The sequence below is a fragment of the Mercenaria mercenaria genome, chromosome 14 (assembly GCF_021730395.1).
Source record: "Mercenaria mercenaria strain notata chromosome 14, MADL_Memer_1, whole genome shotgun sequence".
NCBI classification, from domain to species: domain Eukaryota; kingdom Metazoa; phylum Mollusca; class Bivalvia; order Venerida; family Veneridae; genus Mercenaria; species Mercenaria mercenaria.
This window is the reverse complement of record NC_069374.1, coordinates 21236966-21248732: the sequence shown is the minus strand read 5'-3', so window position 1 is coordinate 21248732 and position 11767 is coordinate 21236966. Positions and strand designations below refer to the sequence as shown.

The 11767-nt window shown below is 35.1% G+C and overlaps 1 protein-coding gene across 1 annotated transcript; it reads left to right on the top strand.

The window, feature by feature from the left end:
• The first annotated feature begins 426 nt into the window (after nt 1-426).
• LOC123528178 (uncharacterized) lies at nt 427-8852 on the top strand. Its single transcript, XM_053523023.1, has 5 exons — nt 427-506; nt 1026-1170; nt 5009-5139; nt 6832-7186; nt 8067-8852. The coding sequence occupies exons 2-5, from the start codon at nt 1134-1136 to the stop codon at nt 8258-8260; spliced, it is 717 nt and encodes a 238-aa protein (XP_053378998.1). The 5' UTR covers nt 427-506; nt 1026-1133; the 3' UTR covers nt 8261-8852.
• Nucleotides 8853-11767: the final 2915 nt, after the last annotated feature.

Sequence of the window (11767 nt, the reverse complement as noted above, 5' to 3'; positions counted from 1 at the left end):
ATGCGCGGATCCAAAAGGGGTGGGGGTGGGGGGTCCCCCGGAAAATCCTAAAACAAGGAGAGAAGAGAAGGAAAAAAAATGTTATTTCGAAAAGGCATCATTAGGACCATATAAAAAGGGTATGTGGCGGCAGCTACATACGGCCCAACATAATTCATATTTATGTTAATTATCTCAAAGAAGCAAAGAATTTTTTCCTGTAAGAAACCTTAATTTTATTATATTTCCCAAATGTAACATGTTAGCTCATAAGAATGTGAAAATAAGAAGTATATTGTATAGTAAGGGCGCGATCGGACACCCTCTGAGAACATTGGCTGGATCCGCGCATGCTAATAATAACAGACGGATTTTGACGAGTTCCCCAGCAAAACAATGAAAATAATATTTACGATATTCACCGTCTCTTTTCTTGTTTAGGTGTCCCTGCTCTTTACCCGTGCCGTGTATGTGGTGATAATGGCACTGGGATTCACTACGGTGTTTTGTGTTGTGAAGGGTGCAAGGTAAGACTACCCTAGTTACTATATAGTATTCGCCGGCAAGTTAAAACTTAAATAGCTGCATAAAAGAAATGGTTTTAAAGAATAAGAAATAACTTAAGTGTAAGAGACTTATACCTGACAATTTACGTTCCAGCGATTTGCAAACAAAACAATCGTTATTGCAGTTGTTGGACAAACTACCTGACCAAATGTATCAAGCTGCAGTTACCTGTGAAAATATAGAATGTGAGCCCTATGGACTGTGAAAATACTATTTACCTGTGAAGATATAGCAAACGGTGGACTAATTTTACTTTGAACATAATCACACCTTACCTATGAACATATAGCAAACGGACTAACCAGCTATCATCAGAGGAAAGCAATAAAGCACTAACCCTGCCTTGGTTTCGCCCATGCCACCTTCTTACCAGAAATAATTTAGAACTCCTCACCGCCCCCCCCCCCCCCCTCTAACATAAAATCCATGTGTAAACACGTTTAAACAAACAAAGAATATAGATCTCATTTCTTTAACAGGGATTTTTCTTTCGGACGATACGTGGAAATAAGCAATACAGGCAATGCAAAAATCCAAGTAAATGCTTGATATTGCAATCCAACAGAAATAGATGCAGGTTTTGCAGGATGCAGCGGTGTTTTGATGTCGGGATGTCTTATGAAGGTAATTACATATACTTTACGAAACTGAGAGAAGTTCAACTGCTTATATCGTTCGAATGTAGTTACTTTTACTGCACTTCCGGAGTAACGACAGCAAATAAGTGTTACAAGTTATTTACAGTAAAAATGTTAACGGTCCTACGGTTTCAACAGCCTTCTACATGTACGAAATAGTTTGTATGGCCCTTCGTGCACTTACGCACAAAATATCGGTGGGCAAAATCATCTAGGTCACCGGTTTCGGGTTTCACGTCTAGTTTGATACAATCAGTTTTCCAAATTTGTGCACTATTAAAGTGCATTTATTTTTACTTTAATGCACTATAAAATAAACGATGTTATTAGGTTTAACTTGAGCAGACAAAATGCGTTTTTAGAATGGAAATTTATACAGTTTAGTAATTTAGTAATTTATTTATGTTGAAACACAATATTGCTATAATTGCTATATAAAAAAAAACTACGTTTATCAACAAAATATTTTACTTAAATTGTTAATACCCTACTGAGATTTATATAATTATGTCACTATAAACAGATTCAGAAAGTTAATGAAGTAATACCGTGGAACAAATTTCCTCAACTGCAGCATTACCTGATACCTGTCAATGATGTACTCGTATTCGTTCATTCGTTCGTTCGCAGTGTATTAATGACGACCCATCCAACCTTTTTGCTCGCAGAAAAGACAAAGTTATGTAAAAAGCGATTTCGACAAACCCTTAAACTACATGAGGAAAGTTTACTTCAGTCAGGCAGTCAGAAACCAGAAGACAAAGTAGTCCACTGTACACGGTCTAAACATGCAGCATCTAAAGAAAATTATGAATAGACTAATTCGCAATAGTCCATAATTCCCGAAACTGATCTTAGGACATAAAGGAAGTAATACACGTAACTTGTTCGTACATAAATCTATACTATAAAGGCAAATACGCCACTGCAAATTTTATACTTTAATTGTAACCGGTATAACAAACAATTTGAACAAAAGGGCTATGATGACCCTGGACCGCTCACCTGAGTAATATGAGCTACATGTTTCAAACTGATGCTAAAATATTAAGAAAGTAGGTCAGTCGGTCACATACTAGGTCACTGAAAGTCAGTGTTAGGATCGGTGTGCAAAACTGTATATGTCATTCAAATATCAAGGCTGAATCTTAAAAAACAAGGAAGTAGGTCAATGTCACAGTCAAACGAGCCCTAATTTTTTAGGATCACCAGGTAATTATAATTAAACAGGCTAGGAAATATGATCAGATAATATTTGAAGTATTTTCCTATATAACTCATATAAAAACAAAGTGACCCTGGGGCGTGGCATTAAAATTTTTGCAATACTGCTGACAGTTTCTGAGAAGAAGATTTTTAAAGATTTTCCTTTCTGTTGCCAAAGCAACCGCAGTTCTAAATGCTTTTTAATTCCTTGGGCAATTTTAAAAGGGGTCCACTCAAGGATCGTTCAAGTGACGTTTGGTGTAAATCTGCCCAGTGGTCTTGAAGAAGAAGATTTTTGAAATTTACTATATAGCCAATAAAGGGAAAATAAGCCCAGTCCCCTGGCGGCCATGTTTTTTTTTTTACCGATATAGAAGGGCTTAAGCACGTTCTGGTGGAAAGTCACCTACAGATCATTTCTACAAAATATTTTTGAAATCCGGCTAACAGTTTCTGAGAAGAAGAGTTTTAAATATTTTCCTTTCGGTTGCCATGGCAGCCACAGTTCTGAATGGATTTTAATTATTTGAGCAATTTTGAAAGGGGGTCATTCAAGGATCACGCAAGTGACGTTTGGTGTAAATCTGCCCAGTGGTCTTGAAGAAGAAGATTTTTGAAATTTACAATATAGCCATATAGGGAAGAAGATTTCTAAAGATGTTCCTTTCGGTTGCCACGGCAACCACAGTTCTGAATGGAATTTTATTCTTCGGGCAATTTTGAAAGGGGGCCATTCAAGGATCATTCCAGTGACGTTTGGTGTAAATTTGTCCACGTTTTGGTGGAAAGTCACCTAGAGATTATTTCTACAAAATGTTTTTAAAATCCGGCTAACAGTTTCTGAGAAGAAATTTTCCTTTTGGTTGCCATGGCAATCACAGTTGTAAATGGACTTTAATTCTTTGGGCAATTTTCAAAGGGGGCCACTCAAGGATCATTCCAGTGATGTTTGGTGTAAATCTCCCCAGTAGTCTTGAAGAAGATGATTTTTGAAAATTACAATATAGCCATATACGGAAAATAAGCCCCGTCCCCTGGTGGCCATTTTTTTTTTTACAGAAATAAAATGGCTTAAGCAATTTTGGTGGAAAGTCACCTAGAGATCATTTCTACAAAACATTTTTGAAATGCGGCTAACAGTTTCTGAGAGGAAGATTTTTAAATATTTTCCTTTCGGTTGCCATGGTAACTGCAGTTCTAAATGGATTTTAACTCTTTGGCCAATTTTGAAAAGGGGCCACCCAAAGATTATTTCAGAGAAGTTTGGTGTAAATCTGCCCAGTGGTCTTGAAGAAGAAGATGTTTGAAATTTACAATATAGCCATATAGTGAAAATAAGCCCCGTACCCTGGCGGCCATGTTTTTTACCGAAATAGAAAGGGCTTAAGCAGTTTTGGTTGAAGGTCATCTAGAGATTATTTCTACAAAAAAAATTTGAAATCCGGCTGACAGTTTCTGAGAAGAAGACTTTTAAAGATTTTCCTTTCGGTTGCCATAACAACCACAGTTCTGAATAGATTTTAATTCTTTGGGCAATTTGAAAGGGGGCCATCCAAGTATTATTTCAGGAAAGTTTGGTGTAAATCTGCCCAGTGGTCTTGAAGAAGACGTATTTTGAAATTTACAATATAGCCATATAGGGAAAATAAGCCCCCTGGCGGCCATGTATTTTTTATCGAAAAGGTCACCTAGAGATCATTTTTACAAAATATTTTTGAAATCCAGCTAACAGCTTCTGAGAATAAGATTTTTAACCACAGTTCTGAATGGATTTTAATTCTTTGGGCAATTTTGAAAGGGAGCATCCAAGAATCAGTCCTGTGAAGTTTGGTATAAATCTGCCCAGTAGTTTTGAAGAAGAAAGTCTTTTTATAAAATGTTGACGGACGCACGACGCACGACGGACATTAAGCGGTCACAAAAGCTCACCTTGAGCCTTTGACTCAGGTGAGCTAATGAAAACACATCATAAAAGGCAAATACACTACTGTAAATGTCATACTTTAACTGTAACCGGTATAATAAACAATACACTACTGGAAATGTCGTACTTTAACTGGTTTACTTAAACAAAAACATACTACAAAGGTGACCATTTCATTTCTCTGTTTGTTGACCGTTTTTAAGCATTTGTAATAAAGCTTGGTACATTTAAAAGGGCTTGATTATAAACGTCTGTCGTTACGTATGAATTACCTGTTTAGCATCACCCTTCATTGCTATTGTCTAAAAACTACAATGCAAAGAAACCATCAGAATGCAAATGGAAATGCGCATGAAATAAATAAAGTCTTAATATTGACAGAAATTAGTCTAAAGCTCCTATCTTAAGTACCTTAAACCTTAAATGCTGATAGATTGTGATTTCATTTTTAAATACGAAATATTTGAAATTTAACGAACTATGTCATTTTCTCATACATTCTGAATGATTGTCAAACTAACTGCAAACAGATGTAAATGGAACGTTTTGCTCCGGTGTACAAATAACTTCTAACAACCTTCGTACAACTATAGTCACCATGAATTCACTTCGCATCCTTTTGCATAATATCTGTAAAATGAAATCCATTTAAATTAATTTGGTGTTATTGTGAAATTTCATGTTTTAACTGTAGCTGTGAAGATGGGAAGATGGTCTAAGGCAGACCACAGAGGCCTGAAACCAACACTGGTGACCAAGGCCCTACATCATGATGACCTTATATTAACGGTTTATTCCGCTTTCGCAAAAGCCTGCAGCAACCATGTAAGTAATATTACTAGTCTACTTTTCTGTCAAGCTTATTCAAAAAGCGACATGATTTATAATCTTAGTTTCATAAAATCATGTCAAATAGAATAATATTACAATGTTAATACATAAGACTCTGCTCTAAAAAAGTCTAAGACAGTTACTTAAATAATCTTACATTATCTTTCCTTGGAAATGTGCATGTGTCTCCCACTAAGTGTTACCTTTGGAAATCGAATTTCTGCTCTTAGACTAGTACACATTTATTTAAACAGGATAAATTAAAGCAGCTGTATCATGTATATATAATAACCAAAGAATTAAATTTTGGTAACGTGTTGACTATACATGTATCTTTATTTCGGTTGATACTATCGCAATGTTTTTTATTTTCTTTATTCCAATCGCATTTTCAAAATGACTGCCAGTATTGTTCGTATTTAAATTAGTTACTCCTTAAGTTTAAATGACAAGTTCTAAACACAACATTTGTTAGGAAACAGGTGTTACAAGAAAAGTAAATAAGCTTCAAAAACACATGTAGACACTTGAGCAGTTTCTTCTCGCTCAAAGTGACTAACTTGGCAACATTACAAATGTAGTTTCGAAGAAAAAAAAGATTTTAAAAAGGTACGCGTTCGCAGTTTTGTGACAGAAGTTTAAAATGTGTGTGATCAAGGTTAACTTTCGTGCATGCAGATTGGCAATTAAATGTTTCGAAGATCTAGTACCCCTGTATGATACATTTTCATATTTGGAGTGTCCTTCCGCGGAATATATTCAGCAATGACTTTGAATGCACTGTACACATACTCTAATATAGTACTTATTTATGCAATTTTTATCCAAATATTCATAGGTCTGCAGTGAAATAAAACCAACTTGCTCGAATTTTTCCAAATCAAAGTGCTGAAATTTCAAATGTAAAATAAAAGATACAAACCAACATTTTGATATATTCTTTAATTTCAGTACAAATCCGTTAAACGGAGATACTTGAAAGATAACTTTAAATGATGCACTAATGTGCATACATGTACTATATATTAATGCATAAAACGGCAATAACTATAACAGTGTTTCTATTGTCATCTAAGGTTTTGTAAAGATTAAGAACTTCTTCGCTGTTTTATTTTGCAAGATCCAAATATAAATTATGCATCAGTAGATTGTAATGGACTACAAGGATAGTTGAAGGATATTTTTGGTTTTAAAACAAACGTTTAAAAACGTCAAATTTTCGGTATTTTTCCCTTTGTAAACATTGGGCAAAATTACAATTTTATTTTTTTTTTTTTCAAAAAACAAAGTTAAAAAGTTTAGCATGAACATGTTGCTTTTTATGCTAACTAAGATATCCCCAAAAATCAACAAATAAAGCAATAGAAAAAAAAAAAAAAAAAAAAAAAAAAACACAAAAAAAAAACCGAACGTTTAGATTCACAAAACGGCCGAACATTACAATACAGATAATATTCCACTAAAATCGTTTTTAAGTCCCCGGGCATATAGCGATGGAAGTGTCCGTCCGTAAGAACCAGCTTGTCTATAGCACACATTAATGACCCGATTTAGTTCAGACTGACTCGCAAGTAAAGATTAAACTATATGTAACCTTAGTTGTTTTCTGCAAACAAAGCAATATATCTTCTGACTGTCTAGTACGACATTTTGCGGATGCATTTGATTGCAAAATTATTTTTTCAGAACAATCAGCTGAACAATGAGCCGAGTTTAGAGGCTGACGGCAGTTTCTTCATTCGGAATGGCATTTTGTTCGCAACAACTTTTGCAAAACAACTTAAAGATTTTACCTCCCTTGGTCGTGAGGTTCAACACGAACAGATCAAGACAGCGGTAATTGAAATGTCTGTGATGTTCGAAGAGGTCAGACTTAAGACAGCAGGTTCCGAAGATTGTACAATATATACAAGGAAAACGGAAAATTCTGTCATAACAGTTATGCGAAATAAGGGGAAGAAACTAACGCAAAAACTAATGTCGCTTAATCTTACGCAAGCAGAGTTATCTCTTCTGCTCGCTGTAATTTTGTTCTGTTCAGGTAAGAATACAAAGACTTCTTACTCTAAAAAACATATTTGCCGAAAAAGATGTATTATAAACAAAAGAAAACAAGGCAAGTTGATAAGATATGATAGCTAAACAAAAATAATTATTTGATAAACAATTTGTCGTATGAGTTTTATGCTGCGTGTGGCATTGACTTGTGAAACACATTTGGCCATCCGTGGACAATGTTTTCTCTCTCTACAATTACGAAAACATGACGTAAAGCCACAGAAAAATGTTCGGAGTGGCACTTTGGATTTTCCTTAGCCATTAAAAGCTGGAAACTTCTACAATATAACCTAGGTTGTATTGTTGTAACTCCCAACCTAATAAAAAATGTATTTCAAAATTGAATACAGCCCATTTTGTGATAAAGGCCACGGCTGTAAAATAGTAGTTGTGACATAAAAATAATGGTTACTTTCATTAATAGTTGTCCACAAATCTACGTGTATCAAGATAAGAAAGTTATAAATAAGAATTGTCACCAGAACACAAAATAATTAAGCAGGAATAACAAAGACCCGGTAGCAGTTCCTGGCAATTAGAAATTCAACAACTCTGACAGTTGCATTACAGCAACAAGACCCCCAAAAGTGTTCGCGCAAGTATGTCTCAATAGCGTTACACCGATGATAAATACAAACCGTAGACTATGTAATGTTCGCGGCGCTTTTATCTTCGCTACTTTTCGAGAATATAGCAACGTGAGAATTCTAAATAGATATTAAATAGAAAAGAAAAACAAAATAGAAAGCGCGAATTTTTAACAACCTGAATGCCACTGAAAGCGCCAATTCTTAACAACGCAAATGACGCTGGTATTACAATTTGAAATAATACTAATTATATGTTACTTTGTTTTATTACAGATCGCCACTGCTCAGACACTGCGGACTGTAAGAAACTCGAATGGCTAGAAGAATCGTTACTGTCAGCTTTGAAATACCAGCTTGTTTTGAACCACACTAAACATTTAGGCTTTTTACCTCAAATAATTGAGTTTATATGCTGTTTAAGGGGACTAACTATCCAGTATTTAGACGACATATTAAGATTCAAGTGAACCTAGACAATATAAAGGAATACTTTTCGTTTTGCCACGGTTAAAAATATCATCTAATCTGGAATAAACTTCGTTTGCAGGGGATTGTAATGGTTTACACTGCCAGATTGGTTTCTGCTTAGGCGACGCGTACCACAACTGTACCCTGGCAAATATCAAACAAAAATCTTTTTTTCATTTTCTCTGATATGTGTAAATGTTTCCTAAGGACTTTTTGATAATATCCACCCGCTTTTATTAAACACCTCCATTGCTAGTTATTTGATCAGTTCTACTTTAAGCACAGTAAAATATATCTCTTTCAGGGATATCAGGTTACACGATTGTGCATAAAACATGTTTAAAAATAGCTGCATGCGTCAAACTTGCATAAAAGTACAAGGTTATTTGCAACAAACACCTATAGAAAGATCGTTATATAGAGCGCAAAAAGGACAATAATATAGGCCATTTTGTAACCCTGATGCCCTTTATGACAAAGCTACGCTTGCGTACAAGTGTATATAGTTCATTTGAATGTTAACTAATATTACAAGCACGTAAATACGTTAGAGGACTTATTTTACCTGTAATCAGCAAAATATATCCTCATTTTGATAAAGCATTCTTTTTAATTGAACATTCCTAGTTGCACGTATACACTTTAAGGGCACATTATGTTTGTTAAATTGATCAGGGTACAGTAATAAAATCGGAAAAAAATTTGAAAAAATTAAAATGTGTAATCGCAACTAAAAACCAGATGTGTGTCAATAGGACACTGGTGCCCCCACTTCCTGTCACTGTACATGGTTTCATGACTCTAGGTGAAACATTTTTAAGATATATGAAACACAAAATATAAGCACTTTATGTGTATTTTCACTAAGATAAGGACCCTGACTTTAGCTGGGCTGAGTGAATCCAAATCATAACACCAGGTGCACAACTGCGCGTGGTAAATTACAACCCTTTAATATTTTATGACTCCTGGTCAAATACATTTTTAGATACATGGGACACAAATTTAAAGCCTTTAATGCATATTTTGACTAAGTCAAGGGCCATCACTCTGGTCTTGCGGACTGAAATCCAAAACAAAAATCATATAGATCTACTGGATAACATTCCGAAATGGTTTCATGACTCTAGGTAAAATATTTGTAAGACATATGCAGCACAAACTTTTAAGCAATTTAAATGTATTTTTCAGTAAATCAAAGACCATTACTGTGGTCCGGCTGAGCGAAATGACAGACAGAATATCGGATGCACAACTTCACATGCTATATAACAATCCTTTGATGTTTTATGTTTCTAAGCCAACCTTTAGAGATACATGCGATACAAATTTGTATGTCCTGTATGCATATATTTCACTAAATTAAGGGCCATAATTCTGGTCTGACCCATAGAAATCTCAGGTGCAAATTATTCAAATGCTGAATATTCCTATTATATTTCATGACCCTAGGTCAAATTTGTTTCACGACACGTGCGACACAAACACTTATGCATATTTTTGACTTAGTCAAGGGTCTAACTCTTGTCTGGCTGAGTGAAATCTCAAAAAAAATATACCCAGACGTACAACTTCATACGCTGAATAATACTCCTATAATGTTTCATAATCCTAGGTCAAATACTTTTTGAGATTCACGAGACACAAACTTTTAGGCCCTTTTTATGCATATTTTTGAGCCATAACTCTGGCCTGGCATGCAAAATCCCAACACCAGGTGCACAACTTCTTATGCTGAATGACAATCCTGTGAGGTTTGGTTAACCTGGGTCAAATGCTTTTCGAGATATGCACGACACAAATTCGGACGGACAGACGTATGGACTCTATATCCAAGTCTAAGTCCCCCCCCCCCGTTTGTTGTCTGTGCGCGTGCGTGTGGGGGGGGGGGGGAGGGAGGAGGAGGGGGCACACTACCCTATATATATATCCAAAGTAATATTAAAGGTTCTCCAGAAAAAGATTTTAATAAAAAATAACAGTATTTGACGGCATATGAATAATTTTATCTCGCATAGTAAAACAGATATTTCTGTCTGTTAACCAGTGACAAAATAAAGGTATGGTGGACAGAAAATGCTATATTACAAAATAAGATGGATGTTATAAATTAATAAACAGATTACCGGTACTTCGTTTTCACTATGTTATGTTGATGCTTGATACTTTGGGTGGTATTCACGCAAACCCTAATTAAAATCTATAATACAAAATGTGTTGTTTGTATGTCGAAAAAGGAGAAGTATACATAGATCTACACTTACTTTAAAAACAACAAAAGGAATAAAAAGTGTCTGCATTGTACATTTGGCAAAACTGATAATGAATGTGACACTAGCCATGTTATAATGTCGCAGTCTATTGTTTGGCGCCAACTGTCTCAGGGTTCAAATTAATAAACACGTTGTCCCAAACGGACTGGAATATCGTAGTTTTAAAAAAGTAGTGCGTCACTGGCACTGATCAAAGAGTAGTAGATTTAGACTTAAACTAGACACTTCTCTTGCAGACTTTAATGATTTTATTCATAATACATGTATTTACCAAATAATCTGAATATTAAGCATGTTCTTTTGTTTAAACGTGAATCAGCACTATAAACATACTCTGTTAGGACACAATTTGTAACTTGCTGTTAAACAATTATAAATAAAAGACACAGTGTTCAGAATAGCAATACCGGCAGTTCAAGTAAATGGTTAAAGTAATTGTAAGCTCGACTTGTATGCAATTCAGATTGTTGATACTTTTTATAGCTAGACGTTAATATTCCATTTTTGCATTTAATTTAGGAGAAATTTGTTAGTATCCCTTTATTTCCTAATGAAAGGCCTCCATGGCCAAGTGGTTAAGGTCGCTGACTTCGAATCACTTTTCCCTAGCCGATCGGTTTGGAGTCTCGGAGCCTCGAGGGTGTAGAATTATTCATGTAGGGAAGCCCTCCATGTGGCCGCCCGTGATGAAATAATGCCCGTTTTTTGCCGCCATGAAAAGCTGTAAAGTCGTAATATATATCTTTGTCGGGGTGACGTTAAACCCAACAAAAACGTTTTAATGGGAATGTTCAATAAGCTGTTTCCCTACATTCGAACTGGCAGGTAGGGTTGCACACTCTAACTTGACAAATCCGGTCCATGGGGATGATTGAAACATATTCATGACTATATTTTGTGTACTTAGTTGACTGACGTCACATAATTACAAGAAAGATATTACTAAAATACATTTGTTTTCAATAGACACGTTGTGTATAAATTGTATATTGTCGTATATTAATTAAGTCTATTGTTTTCAAAATAAATATTTACTGAAGAAAACAGCTAACGAGCCGTATGCTATTTTGACATTAAGAATACAGTTATATTAGCATATTGTTAATAACATATCATAATTTCATAAATATAGAATTATGCAAAGATATTATTTTGTTCACTTTACCCTCTATAATTCCCAAAATGACGGACAACAACGGGGTGATCACCCACGTGACTTTTTTGGTATCGTAT

Excerpts from the sequence above, each read along its gene's own strand:
- LOC123528178 (XM_053523023.1), top strand. The coding sequence starts at position 1,134 with ATGCAGCGGTGTTTTGATGTCGGGATGTCTTATGAAG. Across the intron at positions 5,140-6,831 it reads CAAAAGCCTGCAGCAACCAT|AACAATCAGCTGAACAATGA; the intron begins GTAAGTAATATT and ends TTATTTTTTCAG. Across the intron at positions 7,187-8,066 it reads TGTAATTTTGTTCTGTTCAG|ATCGCCACTGCTCAGACACT; the intron begins GTAAGAATACAA and ends GTTTTATTACAG.